Below are 18,391 nucleotides of genomic sequence, written 5' to 3' on the forward strand. Positions count from 1 at the left end.
AGGTCCCTCTTAGCCAGTGGGAGGCCAGGATGCTAGGTAATAGCCAAAGGTAGAGCAGCTATGAGTTGTGTTCACGAACCTTTGGGAGCTGCGAATATCAACCCACACTGTATTTTTACCTTTCGTAACTCAAAATTTATTTTGTAACTAGAGGCAATATTTTCCTGTTAAAGCGTTTCGTAAGTATAAAATTTCATATGTAGAGACATTCGTAAGTAGAGGTACCACTGTATATTTTTCTTATTAAATGTTATCCAGTGTCAGTTGTCCGTTGATTTTTTTTTTCTGCTTCTTCCAGGACATGTAATCACACTTTCACCTCCACGTTTTGTGTATTTCTATATCACATGTAGGCCAAAGCATACTATATAGGGAAGAAAATGTGAATTAAATGGGTTTATTATTCAGGAGATTGCATAAGGTCAACCGTCAGCATTCTGTTAACAAATAAGCGGGGCATGACAGTTGACTTATGCATAATAATTTTCCATTGTGTTTTCAGTCTGCTTCTAAGCCCTTTGGCTTTATACTTTTCTTTTTAAAGGCAGCAGCATTAAATATTGTTGCAAATGGGACATCAGCCATTTCAATGCACTGCGTGGGCGAGCATGGAATTTGACATGGAGGTCATGATATAATGATGTGTTCTAATCATTAATTCTCACTATTTAGTCCACACTCGTCAGTGTAAATTGAAGAAGAATTGAAGAATTGAATTGAAATTGAAGAATTCCACTATAACATGTTGAAAGATCACCATTAAAGTTACAACATAAAATGAAAATTGGATGAAAATAAACTTATTTATTGTCAAACTCAGATTTTCTAGGTCTGTTGGATTTCCTAATGTACTCTGATTGGATGCTTTGAAATCAATAAGCCTATTTTTGAATCCAAACAAGTTGTCTAAAGCAGTGGTCCCCAACCTTTTTTGTGCCACAGACCGGTTTCATCTAAGACAATATTTTCAAGGACCGACCTTCATTTCCTCGATAATCGTTAATGACGCCAGGACAGATGTAGTGTAATAATAAATCACCCGCGGTGGTTTTATGTAAAATGCAGAATCAATAGACAATAAACAATGATTTTTTCTTAAATTGATAATTAACATCTCTGTAAGACATAATTATATTAAAAACTCGATTCAAGTGACGGCACTAATTAGGCTTACTTTGAAATATAGCGACTTACAATAAGTGCATTCAACATAGGAGAAATACTTATCATTTCTAATAAAAGGGTGAACAGGTCAATCAAATAATAATAGTTACAATAAGAATTAGCGGATGGGGACCGCTGATCGAAGGGTAATGGCACCTGAAGTGTGTTCCATACGTCCGGTCTACACCGCAATTGGTTTTCTTTACGGTGAATGCAGAAAATCACGTTTCACAAAAACAGGACGTTGGAAATGGAAGAAGGGTTTTCAATACTTTTTGGGCGATCTCAGGATAATTTGCCTTGACTTTAATCCAGAACACTGGTGCAGTTGTGCACTGGCTGGTAACCTGTCACGTGACCCAGACCTGTCAAGCGAGACAGACGCATGCACTCTGCTCAAACGTCACTTCACAAAATAAATCATGTTTAGCCTGGTAATCAATAAAAAAAATTTTTTGTCTAACTTTCTGTGTCTAATGTCCCACGACCATGTATCGGGTCTCGACCTGGTGGTTGTGGACCACTGGCATAGATCGGGTAATTTTTCAAAATAAAACATCTTTCAGACTCTGAAATCATTTTTCTTTCTGTGCGGCCCGGTACCAAATTACCCACGGACCGGTGCCGGTCCGCGGCCCGGGATTTGGGGACCACTGGTCTAAAGCATATACGCAACGAAAAATGAATTGCCCTGGTTGAGGACCTAGATGTGTTTTTTGTAGCTTTCTCATCTGATTTCATATACAGTACTTTGCCTTTTTTCTCACTGGTATAAAAATCTTGGATCTTCCATCAAAGAGCTCAGCGTAATTTATTTGTTATTCATGTTTGAAGTCTGGCTTAAATGCTCAGCCATGAACAGGAAACTGGGATGTTCTGATGGTAACAGCTGATTTAAATATTGTCTGGTCACTTTTGAGGTAAAACTGCTCTTTCCAAAAAAGAATATGAAGCCCCTCAGCTCAAATAACATTTGCCCTTTGTTTTGTAACCTGTTTCTGTCCCATATTCACTTTTTTTCATATTTTGGTGAGACGTCAAGAAAATTGACTGCTCTGTGCCCTATTCAAAAAATAATTTGCTGACATAAGTGTTAAAGTTTCCCGGGGTGATGCTTTCTGGCATCTTTTAATAAATTAATGACAAAAAAAAAATTCAATTTGCAATTTAAAGCGTTATGTCAGTTATATACCCAAGAAAGGATGCCCTATTGAGCTCAACGACCACCGATCGGTCGCTCTTACCTCCCACGTAATGAAGACCCTAGAGCGACTGGTCCTGGAGTTCATGCGTCCACAGGTGCAGGGTGCTATGGACCCTCTCCAGTTCGCCTATCAGGCCAAGGTTGGGGTTGACGACACTGTTTTTTACCTCCTCCACCGCGTGCTCTCCTACCTGGACGCCGGGGGCTGTGCCGTCAGGGTGCTCTTCTTTGACTTTTCAAGCGCCTTCAACACCATCCAGCCCCGGCTCCTGCAGGACAAACTGACCTCCTTGGCTGTGGACCCCTGCCTCGTGAGCTGGATTATGGACTACCTAACAGGCAGACTGTTTGTCTTCTATGGTGACCAGCAGCACGGGGCGCCACAGGGGACCGTTCTCTCCCCTATTCTCTTCACCCTCTACACATCGGACTTCAAGCACAACTCGGATACCTGCCAAATACAGAAGTACTCTGATGACACTGCGATAGTGGCATGTATCCAGGAGGGTGATGAGGGGGGGTACAGGGTATTGGTGGCTGACTTCGTCGAGTGGTGCCAACAGAACCAGCTCCAGCTCAACGTCTCCAAGACCAAGGAGATGGTTCTGGATTTCCGGCGGGTGCCTCCCTCTCCACAGCCAGTGATCATCGAGGGTAGTGAGGTGGAGGTGGTAGAAAACTATAAGTACCTGGGACTGCAGCTAGACATATCCCCAACATATACTCAATAAGATGTCCAAAAAAAATAAAAAAAATAAATAAATAATAATATCTTAAAGCTAAGGGAACTAGGAGCCGGGAGGGATACAGGTGAGGACAAGCGAGGGCCAGAGCATGCCAGGGGTACTGTCTACCTTGGGGAAACAGGAACCCACTGAGCCCTATTCACAATCAACTCAACTCGGACAGTGTGTACAGGAAGGGGCAGAGCAGGATGTACTTCCTGAGGAGGCTGGCCTCCTTCAACATCTGTCCTAAGCTCCTTCTCATGTTCTAGCAGTCCGTAGTCTCCACTGTGCTGTCATACGCCATTGTGTGTTGGGGTGGGGGGAGGGGGGGCAGGAAAAGAGATATGGACCGTCTGAACAGACTCATCCACAGAGCGGACTCAGTGGTTGGGCTGAGCCTGGACTCTGTGGATACGCTTCTGGAGAGCAGGACCATGTATAAAGTTAAGGCTATCACCAGCCACCCACTGCACACCACCTTTTCCCAGCAGAGAAGCACCTTCAGCGTCAGACTGCTGTCACACAAAGCTTCCACAGAGAGGCTGAGGTACTCCTTCGTGCCCCGTGCCATCAGGGGGTACAATGACTCTCTCAGGAGGAGTGGGGGGGGTAGCGACGTCAGCACGCTGTGGAATGGATTTAATTTAATATTTATACTGTTTATATTTTAATTTTATACCGTTTATATTTTAATTTAATATTGTTTATATTTTAGTTATAGTTTAGTATATAAGTCCTGTTAGTGCTGCATTGGTCTTAGTGTGGTGTATGTCTTGTGGTATGTCCTGTGATGTCAGTGTTTCTTTTTCTCCTGGTGTTTAATCCAGTATTTATTCGTGATGTAATGCCTGAGCAGTGGATATGTACAATTTCCTCCGGGATTAATAAAGTATCTATCTATCTATCTATCTATCTATCTATCTATCTATCTATCTATCTATCTATCTATCTATCTATCTATCTATCTATCTATCTATCTATCTATCTATCTATCTATATCTATCTATTCAAGGTTGCAGTTTTTCAAGGTTATTCATATGTTCTGTTGACATTGACATCATACAAAAGTTCTTAGATTGATTGTGGAGACACTCTCTTTTTACCTACCCAACCTTAACAGCGTAGCCAGTCACCACCAACAGAACCTGATGACCGTGGCCAACTTGGGTGTTGTCTTTGGGCCGACTCTGCTCCGTCCCCAGGAGGAGACGGTGGCAGCCATTATGGACATCAAGTTCCAGAACATTGTAGTAGAGATCCTCATAGAACATCATGAGAGGGTAAGTGGGTTCTACTTGAACCAACGAACAAAAACCCCCAGATATGTGTGATATAAAGGACTGGGCATGTCAAATGGTGTCTCAATGCTTTCATTTTTAGTGCAGAAGAATGGGTGAAAGCTCTAACCCCTTCACACACACACACACACACACACACACACACACACACACACACACACACACACACACACACACACACACATGAAATGATATCCTAATATAGTTCTATAACAGGGTACATCTCACAGCCACTTTCTCCTTTAAGTCCAAGAAGCTTATTGACAGGCTGAGCTGCTTGTAGATATCACCATGGTGACTCTAGCCTTATATACACATGCAATATAATCTCCTGGCGAAGGATATAAATGGTCAAATAGATAGATATACTTTATCCCAAACTGGGAAATTTAAACGTTACAGTAGCAGAACAGACAGAAACAGGGAAAATATACATTGAGGAAAAATAAGACAATAGGGAAAGAGAATAATAATATTAAAAATATTAACGATGATAATAATAATAATATAATAATAATAATGATAATAACAGTACCCAAGCATGGCGTTTAATTATAAATAAGTGTGGCACTCTGGCCATACACAGTGTTATGTGATTGGTAAGGAGATGGAGGAGCTCCAAAAATGAACATTTTTATCTCAGCAATAGATGTTCCATCTGTGCTAAATTGGGGATCAAGGAGTTGAAATGAATTTCAGCACTGTCATAATCGGCATCATGTAATTGGAGACTGATGCCCATCTCTGTGGTTTTGTCTACATAGGAACCTCTTATTAAAAAGGTGTCAAACACAGTGAAAAGCAGCGTCTTCGTCTTCTTCTTAGTCTTCTTCTTTGTCTTCTTCTTCTCCTGCTTCTGCTGCTTCTTGTGCTTCTTTTTCATTCATATTGGACTCATGTTGCCTTGTAAGTGGATGTTCTCACATTTGCTCTTTTGTGCAGATATTCAGGGAAATTCCAAGCTCTATAGGTGGTTCAACCAACGCAGAGCTCAACCATCCCAGGAGGAGAAGCACTGAGAATAGAGTCCCATCCTGCAGCGAACGACCCCTCACACTCTTCCATACACCAACACATTCCCAGAAAGGTGAGTTGAACGACCTGATTCCGTTGAAGAAAATACTGTATATTACATGTTCTCACTCTTATATGTTTGTGACTTGCACCTGCTATAGCCGCAAGAGGGAAAAAGCTATTGTCTTATTGTGCTGGTCCCAAGCCCGGGCTAGAGTTGTGTCAGCAAGGGCATCCAATGTAAAACTTTTGCAAAATAAAACATGCGAATCAAATCTATGACTTCCATACTGGATCGATCGAGGCCTGGGTTAACAACGACCGCTATTGGTGCTGTTTACCTACAGGGTGCCGGTTGAAATTGGAGTACTGTTGGTTGAAGAAGGAGAGGAGGAAAGTGTGTTCGTAGGAAGAGAGAGAAGAACGGCAAGAGTATAGGACTGAGAGTAAGGACGTTGAATGTTGGAACTATGACAGGAAAAGGTGGAGAGTTGGTTGACATGATGCAGAGGAGAAGGTATAAATACTGTGTGTCCAGGAGACTAGGTGGAAAGGTAGCAAGGTCAGAATTTTAGGAGCAGGGTTCAAGTTGTTCTATCATGAAAAAGAAATGGAGTACGAGTTACCTTGAAGGACAAATTTCTTAGGAGTGTCCTGGAGGTAAAAAGAGTGTCAGATAGAGTGATGAGTCTGAAACTAGGAATCGAAGGTGTGATGTTCACTTTTGTTAGTGGGTATGCTCCATAGGTAGGATGTGAGCTGGAGGAGAAGGAGAAATTCTGGTTGGACTTTGATGAAGTGATGCAGTGCATACCTAGAAGTGAGAGAGTTGTCATTGGTGCAGACTTCAATGGACATGTTGGTGCAGGAAACAGAGGTGATGGGCAGGTTTGGTATCCAGGAGAGGAATGCAGAAGGACAGTTGGTGGTTAACTTTCCAAAAAGGAAATGGCTGTAATGAATACTTTCTTCCAGAAGAGGCAGGGACATAGGGTGACCTATAAGAGTGGAGGTAGGAGCACACAGGTAAACTACATCTTGTGTAGACGGTGCAATCCGCCGAAGGAGATCAGTGACTGCAAAGTAGTGGTAGGTGAGAGTGTAGCCAAACAGCATAGGATGGTGGTGTGTAGGATGACTCTGGTGGTGAAGAGGATGAAGAGGACAAAGACAGAGCAGAGGACAAAATGGTGGAAGCTAAAAAAGGAAGAGTTTTGCATGACTTTAGGAAGTAAAGACAGGCTCTGGGTTGCCAAGAGGTGCTTCCAGATGACTGGACAACTACAGCTAATGTAATCAGGGAGACAGGTAGGAGAGTACTTGGTGTGTCACCTGGAAGGAAAGTAGATAAGGACACTTGGTGTTGGAATGAGGAGGTACAGGAGTGTATACAGAGACAGAGGTTAGCTAAGAGAAAGTGGGACACTGAGAGGACTGAGGAGAGTAGACAGGAGTACAGGGAGATGCAGCTTAGTGTGAAAGTAGAGTTGGCAAAGGCCAAACAAGGGGCTTATGATGACTTGTATATTAGGTTGGACAGTAAGGAGGGAGAGACTGATCTATACAGGTTGGCAAGACAGACAGACAGAGATGGGAAGGACATGCAGCAGGATAGGGTGATTAAGGATTGGGATGGAAGTCTATTGACAGGTGCCAGTAGTGTGATGGGAAGATGGAAAGAGTATTTTGAAGAGGTAATGGACGAGGAAAATGAGAGAGAACAAAGACTAGAAGAAGTGACTGTTGTGAACCAAGAAGTAGCAAAGATTAGTCATAATGAAGTGAGGAGGGCATTGAAGAGGATGAAGACTGGAAAGGCAGTCGGTCCTGATGATATACCTGTAGAGGTTTGGAAGTGTCTAGGAGAGGTGGCAGTAGAGTTTCTGATTGGGTTGTTCAACAGGATCTTAGATAGCAAGAAGATGCCTGAGGAATGGAGAAGTGTGCTGGTGCCCAGAGCAAGACAGATTATGGCAGAGTTATGGCAACTACAGAGGAATAAAGCTGATGAGCCATACAGTGAAGTTATGGGAAAGAGTAGTTGAAGCTAGACTAAGGGCAGAAGTGAGCATTTGTGAGCAGCAGTATGGTTTCAGAAAAGAGTACTAAAAATGCAGTGTTTGCTTTGAGGATGTTGATAGAGAAGTACAGAGAAGTCCAGACGGAGCTGCATTGTGTTTTTGTAGATCTGGAGAAAGCTTATGAGAGGGTGCCCAGAGAGGAACTGTGGTATTGTATGAGGAAGTCTGGAGTGGCAGACAAGTATGTGAGAGCTGTGCAGGACATGTATAAAGACTGTAAGACAGTGGTAAGGTGTTGCTGTATGTTTGACAGAGAAGTTCAAGGTGGAGGTGGGACTGCATTAGGGATCAACTCTGAGCCCCTTCTTGTTCGCTATGGTGATGGACAGGCTGATAGACGAGGTTAGACAGGAATCCCCATAGACTATGATGTTTGCAGATGACATTGTGATCTGCAGTGAGAGCAGGGAACAGGTGGAGGAGAAGCTAGAGGTGGAGGTTTGTCCTGGAAAGGAGAGGAATGAAGGTTAGCCGCAGTAAGACAGAGTACAAGTTTGTGAATGAGGGACTAAAGAGGAAGAGTGAGGTTATAGGGAGAAGAGATCAAGAAGGTGGAGGATTTTAAGTACTTCGGGTCAACAGTCCAGAGCAATAGAGTGTGTGGAAAGAGGTGAAGAAACGTGTACAGGCAGGATGAAATGGGTGGAGAAAAGTGTCAGGTGTGATAAAAGAGTTTCAACTAAAATGAAAGAAACAGTGTACAAAACTGGTGAGACCAGCGATGTTGTTTGGTTTAGAGACCGTGTCAGTGAGGAAAAGACAGGAGACAGAGCTGGAGGTAGCAGAGATGAAAATGCCGAGGTTCTCTTTGGGAGTGACCAGGATGGATAGGATCAGGAATGAGTGCATTAGTGGGACAGCACATGTTAGAGGTTTTGGAGCTAAAGGCAGGAGAGGACAGACTGAGATGGTTTGGACATGTCCAGAGGAGAGATAGTGAATATATTGGTAGAAGGATGACGAATTTTGAACTGCCAGGCCGGAGGCCTAGAGGAAGACCAAAGAGGAGGTTTATGGATGCAGTGAAAGAGGACATGAAGGTAGTTGGTGTGAGAGAAGAGGATGCAGAAGAAAGGGTTAGATGGAGGCAAACTGATTCGCTGTGGTGACTGACCCCTGAAGGGAAAAACCGAAAGACCACCTGCTATATTTGGCATGCCTACAAACACCAACGACATTATGAATCTTTCTTGATTTTTGTAGGTGAAAAGAAGAACAGTTTATTCAACTCCATAATTGCTGATCTGCAGCAGCCAGTTTCGTACTCTGCCAACTGTAACAGCAGTAGCAGTAGCAACAGCAGCAGCCAAGGTCGAACTCCGAGACACAGCCTGACCAGTAATGATGGAGAGCAGGACCCCCGGCAGAGCCGCCCCAGCTCACTGTAAGCAAAAGTGAAAACATGTTTAAACCCTGCACTATTCTTAGATAATGTAGGCTCTTGAATAAGGACATAAGGTATATTTTCCCCATTTTTATCCTTCTGTCATTAACTGAAGGATAATACTCTAATAAATTACAAATAATATATCAATTTTACTTCTTCTATTATTGAGCTATCCTTGATCACTCTAAGCTCAATTGAAATATAAGGGGGAAAAAATAATTTAAGATTGTCGTTGATTATGGGGTGTGGCCAGAGTTTCTCCTTATTCCTGTATACATACCTTAGACTTCACACATGCAGAAAAAAATTTCTGATAGCATGAATTCATGTGAGGCATTGAATTGAAATGTAGCTCAGTCAAAGTTATGTCTAGTGGCTGGGGTATAGCATACGATGCGGCGCGCTGTGTATGTAAAACACATGACACCATTACGTCAACAAGTCAATATACTGTAATAATAATAATAATTGTACCGGTTTTATTGTCAACAATGTGATATGGGCGACTCCTAATACACACACTTAAAGACAAACATAGATGCCTACATTTATTCTCTATGACTTAAGATAGGCAGTTCATGTTGTCATTACACACAGGTTTCACATCAGTCATTGTGAATCGATGACCTATTGAGTGGAGAACATAGAAAAAATATGGTATAATGATAGGGTGACATTCATCTATTATTATCATAAGTTGCAGTATTTTCTGGAGTAGGTGAAATAGAACAAAAGACAAAAGCGAAACAGATGAAGCACAGGAGAGTGGATGCATCAACAGTGATAGGGTCTAAGTGTTGACATTGTCAAAATGAGTTTACTAACTAATGGATGTAGCCTTTTTTGAAAGTTTGTAGGTATAAAATAAACCTCCGGTGGACTGACCACCTGTCGAGGGAACTGTAGGGAACGGGTGCAGTGTGGATTGGGTGACAGTCGTCAGCATGAGGCTCAACGACCCAATCATTCTGGACTCTAGGGACATGGAAAGGAGCTAGAGCTTGTGAGGGAGGTTGAGAGGTACCGACTAGATATAGTCGGGCTCACCTCCACCCACAGCTTTGGCTCTGGAACCCAAACCCTTGAGAAGGGCTGGACTTTCAACTTCTCTGGTTTTGCCCAAGGTGAGAGGCGGCGGGCTGGTGTTGGCTTGCTTGTGGCCCCACAGCTCAGCCGTCATATGTTGGAGTTCATCCCGGTGAAAAAGAGGGTTGCATCCCTGTGCCTTCTTGTTGGGGACAGATGTCTCAATGTCGTTTCGGCCTACGGTACGGGCCCAATGGCAGTGCGGAATACCCGGCCTTCTTGGAGTCCCTGGGAGGGGTACTGAATCGTGCTCCGACTAGGGACTCCATTGTTCTCCCTGCCAAATTTTCACCGAACTAGTTAAGAGCAGAGCAACAGATCCAGTTTACAAAGTAATTTAATAATGCTTAGTTAGTTCAAGATTCACAAAATACTGTTAGCTCAAACAATCACCAATCATATCATGTGATTACAAGATGCTAAATAATCATATGGTGATGGTGTTAAGGTGTCAAGAGTTAAGTCTTTCCTCTCTACAATATATTTGCCTCTGCCATCTGCAATTAGCTCAACTAAATGAAGATGAATGAATGGATGAATGAATAAATTAATGATTTAATGAAATATTATTTTTTTTCATACTTATTTTTATCCAAGCTTAACGGTCTGTCATGTGTTCCTTGATGAACAGCCAATGCAAGTAGTACGGATGGATAAAGCATCTGTGACTTAATTATTCTTGAGATAGGTATCTAAAGTTTAAGTGATATCATGTTGTTTAAGTGTCATACCTTTCATTTGTTTACACAAGTTTGGAAAGTTTTTCCGGTACTTAATGTGGATGCAATGTTTTAACTTTGTTTTATCTCTTTTGTTTCCAGGCTGAATCCAAAAACTCGCAGCAGTATACCTACCAGGTACATAAAATGTCTTTCATTCAAAAAACGTAACAATGATTGCAGGTGACTGTTGAGAACTATTTTAAAAGTTTTCCATGTAAAATTGGTTTCAGATGTTTCTGTTGGCTGATCATCTGTTACAAAATACAGTACATACCCAAAACAATGTGGAGTATGTATTGAACTACGGAGATACAAACAAACTTGTGCGCCACGTTTGACTATTGTCCTGCTGTTCCTTTTTCTTCCACAACCCCCGCTGAGCAGTACCACTGCGTTCTTGTATCTCCAATATTCGTCTCTCCCTCTTGTTGTTGTTTGTTGTTGTCTTTGTGAGCATTTCAGAGCATCAGGCTTGGATACTTTACTGTTTATCATGGTGATAAAGCAAAGGCGAGTGATGATAGTGGTGACCGTATGTCTGATGACAACTTTGCCTCAAATCAAAAATAACCACCCCCTTCTTCTGCTTTTTCCTTTGCTCTAATTGTGAGTCACATGCTACATGCTACAGACCATACAGTGGTTTTATCTACATCTACAGTTGACTGTGACTGGATATGCTTAAAAATCTTGTAGAAAGTTCTACTCCTCAAGGATTAAATTATAAGGAGTGTACTGTTCTCTTCATGTGAGCGACCTCGCTCCTTTAATAACTCTCCACACAATTTAGTGGCGATGACACATTGAAATGGAGTGAAACTATAAAATAAAATACAAAAAATATACGTAAATAATCTTATAAACAGTTTAAACAATTGCAATTAACTTAATGGACACAAAACAGGTAAGTAGATAGCTGTAAGGTTGTTTTCTAAACACATACAATAAAGTTTCTAAATACAAATAAACTTTACAAAATGTCCACAAATATAAACACTTTAACATAAAGAAAAACATCTACACTTACAGCCATTGCTTTCTGGAGGATTGGCACGGAGGATTGCACTCAATTATGAAGTTGTAACACACTCTATGTCATCACGCTTTTCGTCTCCGCTCGCATCGCTACTCTACTTCCTACTTCCTGTTTCCTATTTCCTGTTACCGCTAACTTCGGTCCTTCAAAATAAAAGCATCGCGATCTTTCTAAAACGCGAATAAAACAATAATAAAACACATTTATATAATCAAACTTATCTTTAAACATTCTAAACACATTAAACACATTTAAATAAACTCAGGGCAGAACACTCCCCATCTGGCATTTACTGATGCCACTTGAGACTTAACCGTCCACATTTGAACTTTGACCTTCGTTTGGCAGGAGCAAGACAACATCAGAAATAGGTCTTAAGAATGTTTTCGCTTTGTCTTGTGATGTTGTTTTGACCTCGATTTTGCGGACCTGTCCATCACTGCTTGGGAAGGTCAACGTGACAAGACCCATTGGCCACTCGTTTCGAGGTGCTTGGCTCTGTTTAAGCAGGACAATGTCTCCTGCTTGCAGGTTCCGGCGTGCTGTGTGCCACTTGCGCCGTGGCTGAAGAGTGAGAAGGTATTCGTTTCTCCACCGGCACCAGAATTCGTTAGCTAGGGCTTGCACTCGTTTCCATTGGCACTTAAGAAGATCCTTTTTGTTGAAGCTGCCAACTGGAGCAGGTACACCGGGCTGTTGAGTTAAGAGCATAGCAGGCGTCACTAGCATTGGAGAGGAGGGATCAGAGGAAACAGGGACTAGAGGCCTTGCGTTGATGATAGCAGACACTTCTGCCATCAGAGTACAGAGCACATCATGAGTCAGGTGAGTATGTTTGGTTTGCAGCAGCATGGAATCAAGAATCTTTCGGGTGACGCCGATCAGTCGTTCCCAAGCTCCTCCCATGTGGGACACATGAGGAGGGTTGAATTCCCATGTACAACCGCTCTCGTGGAGGAACTTAAGGAGGTTGGTTTGGCTAAGATCATCTTGCCCCATGCCTAATTCTGAGCTGGCTCCGACAAAGCTTGTCCCTCTATCTGATCTCAACTGCTTAGCTGGCCCCCTTACTGCAAAGAACCTGCGCAAGGCATTGATGCAACTGGCGGTGTTGAGTGACTCTATGACTTCTAAATGTACAGCCCTTGTGCTCATGCATGTGAAAAGAATGGCCCACCTCTTGCTTTGAGCTGCTCCACCTCTTGTGCGTCGGGTGACCACATCCCAGGGACCAAAGACATCCAAGCCTACGTATGTGAATGGTGGGGATGAGCTCAGACGTTCTGCAGGGAGATCAGCTATCTTTTGAGTTTCAAGTTTTCCTCTCAACCTGCGGCATGTGACGCAGTGATGCAGAACTGAACCTATCAATCTCTTGCCAGCAACAATCCAAAAACCAGCAGCTCTAACTGCTCCTTCTGTGAACTGTCGCCCCTGGTGTTTGACTTTTAGGTGGTAATAACCGACCAGTAATCTTGTGACATGACTTTGTTTTGGGAGAATAAGAGGGTTTTTGAACTCCTGGTTAGCTGCGGCGTGTCTCAGGCGTCCTCCTGTACGCAAGAGACCATTACACATGAACGGGTCGAGATCCAAGATTACACTTGATCTAGGGATGGGTCTATCCTCTTGTAGTGCTGCATACTCTTCTGGATAAGCATCCTTTTGAACTGACTTGAGTATGACCAGCTTTGCAGCTTCCAGCTCTTCTGGAGTGCGAGGTTTGTTGCACTGATGCCACCCCTTACACAGGTTTGATGAGTCGGGTTTGTGTGAACGAGTCTGGTGGACCAAGAAAGAAACTGCTCTCAGTAAAGACTCCCAGGTTGAAAAGCGCTTGAACCGTTCTGAGGTAAGTTTTGCTTCTTTTACACAAGTGACAAGAGTGGTTAGATGCGGTCTCACATCCACATCTGTTTCAGGGTCCACTAACTCAAACGACTCACTTGTCTCCATCTGGAGTGGTTTGTGAAGGAACTCTGGTCCTGTGAACCACATGGTGTCTGTGAGCTGTGATGCAGGTACAGACCTGGTGGCCAGATCAGCTGGGTTATGTTCTGTAGGCACATAGTGCCACTGCTGTGTAGATGTAGACCGTCGTATACGGCTAACACGGTTGTGCACATAAACAAAGAATCTCTTGGAGTTGTTATGAATGTATCCAAGGACAACTTTGCTATCACAATAAAACTTGACAGCATCTGGTTTGAGGTCAAGCTCGTCTAGAATCTGTTCAGCCATCTCAACAGCCAGCACGGCTCCGCATAGTTCGAGGCGTGGGATCGTAGGCTCTGGTTGAGGCGCTAACTTAGCTTTCCCGAGCACAAAACCGACTTTTCTTTGTCCGTCTGTGGTGATGACCCTAAGGTACGCGACTGCTCCTATGGCCCAGTTAGAAGCGTCAGAGAACAAACACAGCTCAGTGTTTGTGGCACTGGAGAGGGGCTGACGCACATATGGGCGAGGAAGATGGAGACTGCTCAGATCCTGAAGTGAGTCTTTCCATTTTTTCCACTTGATGAACTTGTCTGCAGGGAGTTCTGTGTCCCAATCTTGAATGTCAACAGAAAGTTCTCTGAGCAGTGCTCATCCTCGGATGGTCACTGGTGTAACCAAGCCTAATGGGTCAAAGAGACTGTTAACGGTGGATAACACTCCACGTCGGGTGAATGGTTTGTCGCTGACTGCTACTCGGAATGTAAAGGTGTCAGAGTCTATGTCCCAGCATAAACCAAGGCTCCTTTGGACAGGAAGAGCTTCTTCATCAAGGCCTAAGTCTTTGAGGCCTGCTGCCAGGTCTCCAGGCGTAAAGGCTTGCATTACTGTGACACTGTTTGAGGCGATCTTATGCAGTTTCAGATTTGATTTGGCCAGTGAGGCTTGAGTGCGCTTAAGATGATCAATTGCCTCAGTCTCAGATGTGAGGGAAATTAGCCCGTCGTCCACATAGAAGTGTCTTTCAACGAAGCGGCGTGTGTCAGATCCAAACTCTTGTTCACCTGCTTGGGCTGCTCTTCGTAGGCCGTACATAGCAACTGCAGGTGAGGGACTGTTCCCGAATACATGTACTCGCATTCGGTACTCTGCTATTTCTTTGGTCAGGTCATTATCTTTGTGCCAGAGGAATCTTAAGAAGTTTCGGTGGTCTTTTCTCACCAAGAAACTATTGAACATTTGTTGGATGTCAGCTGTTAGCGCGACAATTTCTTTCCTAAACCTAAGCAGTACTCCAAGTAGGGAATTATTTAGGTCGGGGCCTGAGAGTAAGACACTGTTGAGAGAGACACCATCTTCTTGTGCACTCGAGTCGAACACTACTCGTATTTGGCCTGGCTTTTGTGGATGATACACCCCAAAGATAGGTAAGTACCAGCATTCCTCATTTTCTTGGAGAGGGGGTGCTTCTTCTGCATGTCTGTTGTCAAAGAGCTTTTCCATGAAGGCAACAAACTGTTCTTTCCTTTGGGGATCTTTATTTAACGTGCGTTGCAAGGAATGGAGACGGGAGAGGGCATGAGCACGATTATTTGGAAGGCTTGGCCTGGGTGACTTGAACGGTAAAGGTGCGATCCAACTGTTTAGCTCATCTCTCTGAAACTCTGCCTGCATGATCTCCAGAAACTTCTCGTCCTCAAAAGACAAGGCAGGTTTGTTGTCGATCTCCGTTCTCACAAAAACATCTTGTCCAAGTTTGTCTTCAGCAGGAACCGCAGAAGCAAGATAACCTGACTGAAGGGAAGGGAGGCAGTGTCTGTGCTCCCCGCTGTAGCTTACTCTCTCTTTCACACAGATGTGATTCTGACAAGGCATCAGAAAAGACGGACGTCCGTTTTGCAGGACATTTGTCTTGAAGACAGATATAATGGGCTTATAGGCACGGTCGATGCAAACCTCCCCCACTATCACCCACCCTAAGTCCAAACGCTGGGCAAAAGGATCATTGTGAGGCCCATTAATCTGCTGTCTCACCTTGTGAACACGTATGAGATCCCTGCCGAGCAAGATTAAGATCTGGGCTTCCAGGTCAATCTCTGGGATGGAGGATGCCATGGATTTCAAGTGAGCATAAGAGCGAGCGACCACTGGTGAAGGAATTTCGGATCTATTGCTCGTGATCTCGTTGCATTCGATGAGTGGAGGTAAATCTAGACACACTCCACCATTTACTGGTTCGATCTGAAAACCAACTGCCTTTCTTCCAGTCATTTCAGTTGTTCCAGCACAAGTTTTCATCAGATAGGGTGCAAACCCGCCACGTATGCCAAAGAGCTGGAAAAACTCAGATCTTGCAAGTGAGCGATTGCTCTGGTCATCGAGGATGGCGTACATTTTGACTGAGCGTTCTCTTTGGCCTTGTGGGAAAACTTGCACCAAGCATATCTTTGCACAAGATCGTGTTGGGAGACCTTCTCCGCAGATCTCAGTGCACCTTGAGGTCACCTCTGGGGGAGAGTTGATGTGCTGCTCTCCATCGGACTCTGTTGCAGAAGATACCACCGTTGGGATTGTGTGGTCTGGGTGCATGGCTGTGCAGTGTTGATTGCTCTCACACTCATTGCATCTCAGCTCCACTGGACATTCTCTGGCCATATGAGTAGCAGAACAGCACCGGAAACAACGTCTATTCTCTTTGAGTAGCTATTTGCGTTCCATGAACGGCTTCATTTTAAAGGCTCTACACATCTCCAAAGGGTGAGGTTTATTATGGATTGGACAGTGCTTGACTAAATTAGACCCATTTTTCTTGTATGGTGCTGCTTTCTGTGCTGTGCTTGAATTTGCAATTGCTGACATATTCGTCTTATGCACCGAAATAGCTGTCTTCGCACTATCATATTTGGCTGTGGGTCTTTCGTTACGGTATTGACTGTGGTTGGTATTTAACAAGATGAAACTGGGATCATTTCTGGCTTTTGCCTGTCTTCTCACAAAGTCAACGAAGAAAGAGAAGGGAGGAAAGGAAACTCTGTGCTCCTCTTTGTAATGTGAACCGATAGACAGCCATTTTTCTTGCCAGCTGAATGGTAACTTTTCGACAATGGGTTTAATTCCTCGTGGTGTGTCAAAGTAACTCAGTCCAGGTAGGTATCCATCCTCTTTGGCTTAGAGTAGTTCTAATAACAGATCACTCAGTTCTCTTAACTTAACGTTGTCTTTTTGAGTGAGACGAGGAAAGTTGTCCAGACGCTTAAACAAAGAATCTTCTATCACCTCAGGGTTGGCGTAACACTCTTGGAGTCTTGTCCAGGACAAATGGAGCGCAGTTTTAGGGTTGGCAATGTGGACAGCACGTATTCTTTTGACATGTTCAGACGACTGGTTCCCTAGCCATTTTACAAGCAGGTCCAACTCCTCACTGGCTGTTAACTCTAAGTCTTGAGTGGCGTTAAGGAAGGAAGACTCCCAAGCTCTGAAGCTATCTGGATGATCATTAAATTTAGTGAGCCCTGTGGCTACTAACTCCCTGCGAGCGAGGTACTTAGCAAAGTCTATTACATTAGTAGCTGGAGCTGTGGGGGAATTCTGTCTGTTGTTTCTTGGTGGATAATTTGGATAGGTTGGACATCTGAATGAAGAGGGTCCATGCTCCTGATAGGTTTTAGAGGCAGAGTGGAGTTTCTGAGGTTGTGGGCTAGGAGGCTAAAAGGGAGAGTCTGGATGGTGAGGCAGATGTATCTGATGCTCAGGTACAGTTAAGTACTCTCTCCGCTGCGTATCTCTCGCTGGTTTTGCATCATAGTGGTATGGAGGGGTTATTTGAGAAGCTTCCTGCTTTATTGGTGATGTCGTTTCTTTGAGGAGAGGAGAGGCTCTTTCTGGAGGGGTTGTGACTGGTTTAAAGGTGACATCAGCCTGATGTTCCAGAAATGCCTCTGTTAACTGTCTTACTGTACGTGGTGAGACGCTGCTCCTGACGCTGCGCACATCCTCACATTCTATTCCTGCTGCAGCTTCTAAAGCTTCAGCCTCAGCAATGACAGCAGCGGCTGCCTTTTCTTCTTCCAATGCTTCCAGATCCGCTTCTAACATAGCCTTTTCCAGATCTAATTTATCTCTCTGTTTTTTAAATTCTAATTCCTTTTTTGCAAACATAGCTTTTGCACAAGCAGCTCCGGCTCTGGCTCTAGCTTTAGCAGCAGCACTTGCTACTGAAGACTCAGCAGAAGAGGCAGATTTGATGCTATGTGATGATCGACTGACTGAAGATGCTCTTTCATTGTCTCTCGCCTGGTCCTCCATAACTGTGATGCACAAATCCTTCTCATGTTATGGCTTTTCACTGTACTGTTCTCTTCATATGTTATACTTTCTAAGCGTTAACATGAGTGAAACAGCCAGCCAAACTCCTTTCCAAGAGCCAGGAGGTGAGCGACCTTGCTCCTTTAATAACTCTCCACACAATTTAGTGGCGATGACACATTGAAATGGAGTGAAACTATAAAATAAAATACAAAAAATATATGTAAATAATCTTATAAACAGTTAAAACAATTGCAATTAACTTAATGGACACAAAACAGGTAAGTAGATAGCTGTAAGGTTGTTTTCTAAACACATACAATAAAGTTTCTAAATGCAAATAAACTTTACAAAATGTCCACAAATATAAACACTTTAACATAAAGAAAAACATCTACACTTACAGCCACTGCTTTCTGGAGGATTGGCAC

The 18,391-nt window shown here is 43.5% G+C and overlaps 1 protein-coding gene across 3 annotated transcripts in view; it reads left to right on the forward strand.

Moving 5' to 3' along the window:
- Positions 1-18,391, forward strand: part of LOC137605901 (rho GTPase-activating protein 26-like) — a 95,813-nt gene that overhangs the window by 63,277 nt on the left and 14,145 nt on the right. For all 3 annotated transcript variants that reach the window (XM_068330812.1, XM_068330813.1, XM_068330814.1), the window contains 4 exons: positions 4,217-4,376; positions 5,337-5,481; positions 8,693-8,873; positions 10,784-10,819. In XM_068330812.1, coding sequence (XP_068186913.1) covers positions 4,217-4,376; positions 5,337-5,481; positions 8,693-8,873; positions 10,784-10,819 — 522 coding nt within the window. The remainder of the gene's footprint in view (positions 1-4,216; positions 4,377-5,336; positions 5,482-8,692; positions 8,874-10,783; positions 10,820-18,391) is intronic.

This window comes from Antennarius striatus, chromosome 13, assembly GCF_040054535.1.
Source record: "Antennarius striatus isolate MH-2024 chromosome 13, ASM4005453v1, whole genome shotgun sequence".
Taxonomy (NCBI): Eukaryota; Metazoa; Chordata; class Actinopteri; order Lophiiformes; family Antennariidae; genus Antennarius; species Antennarius striatus.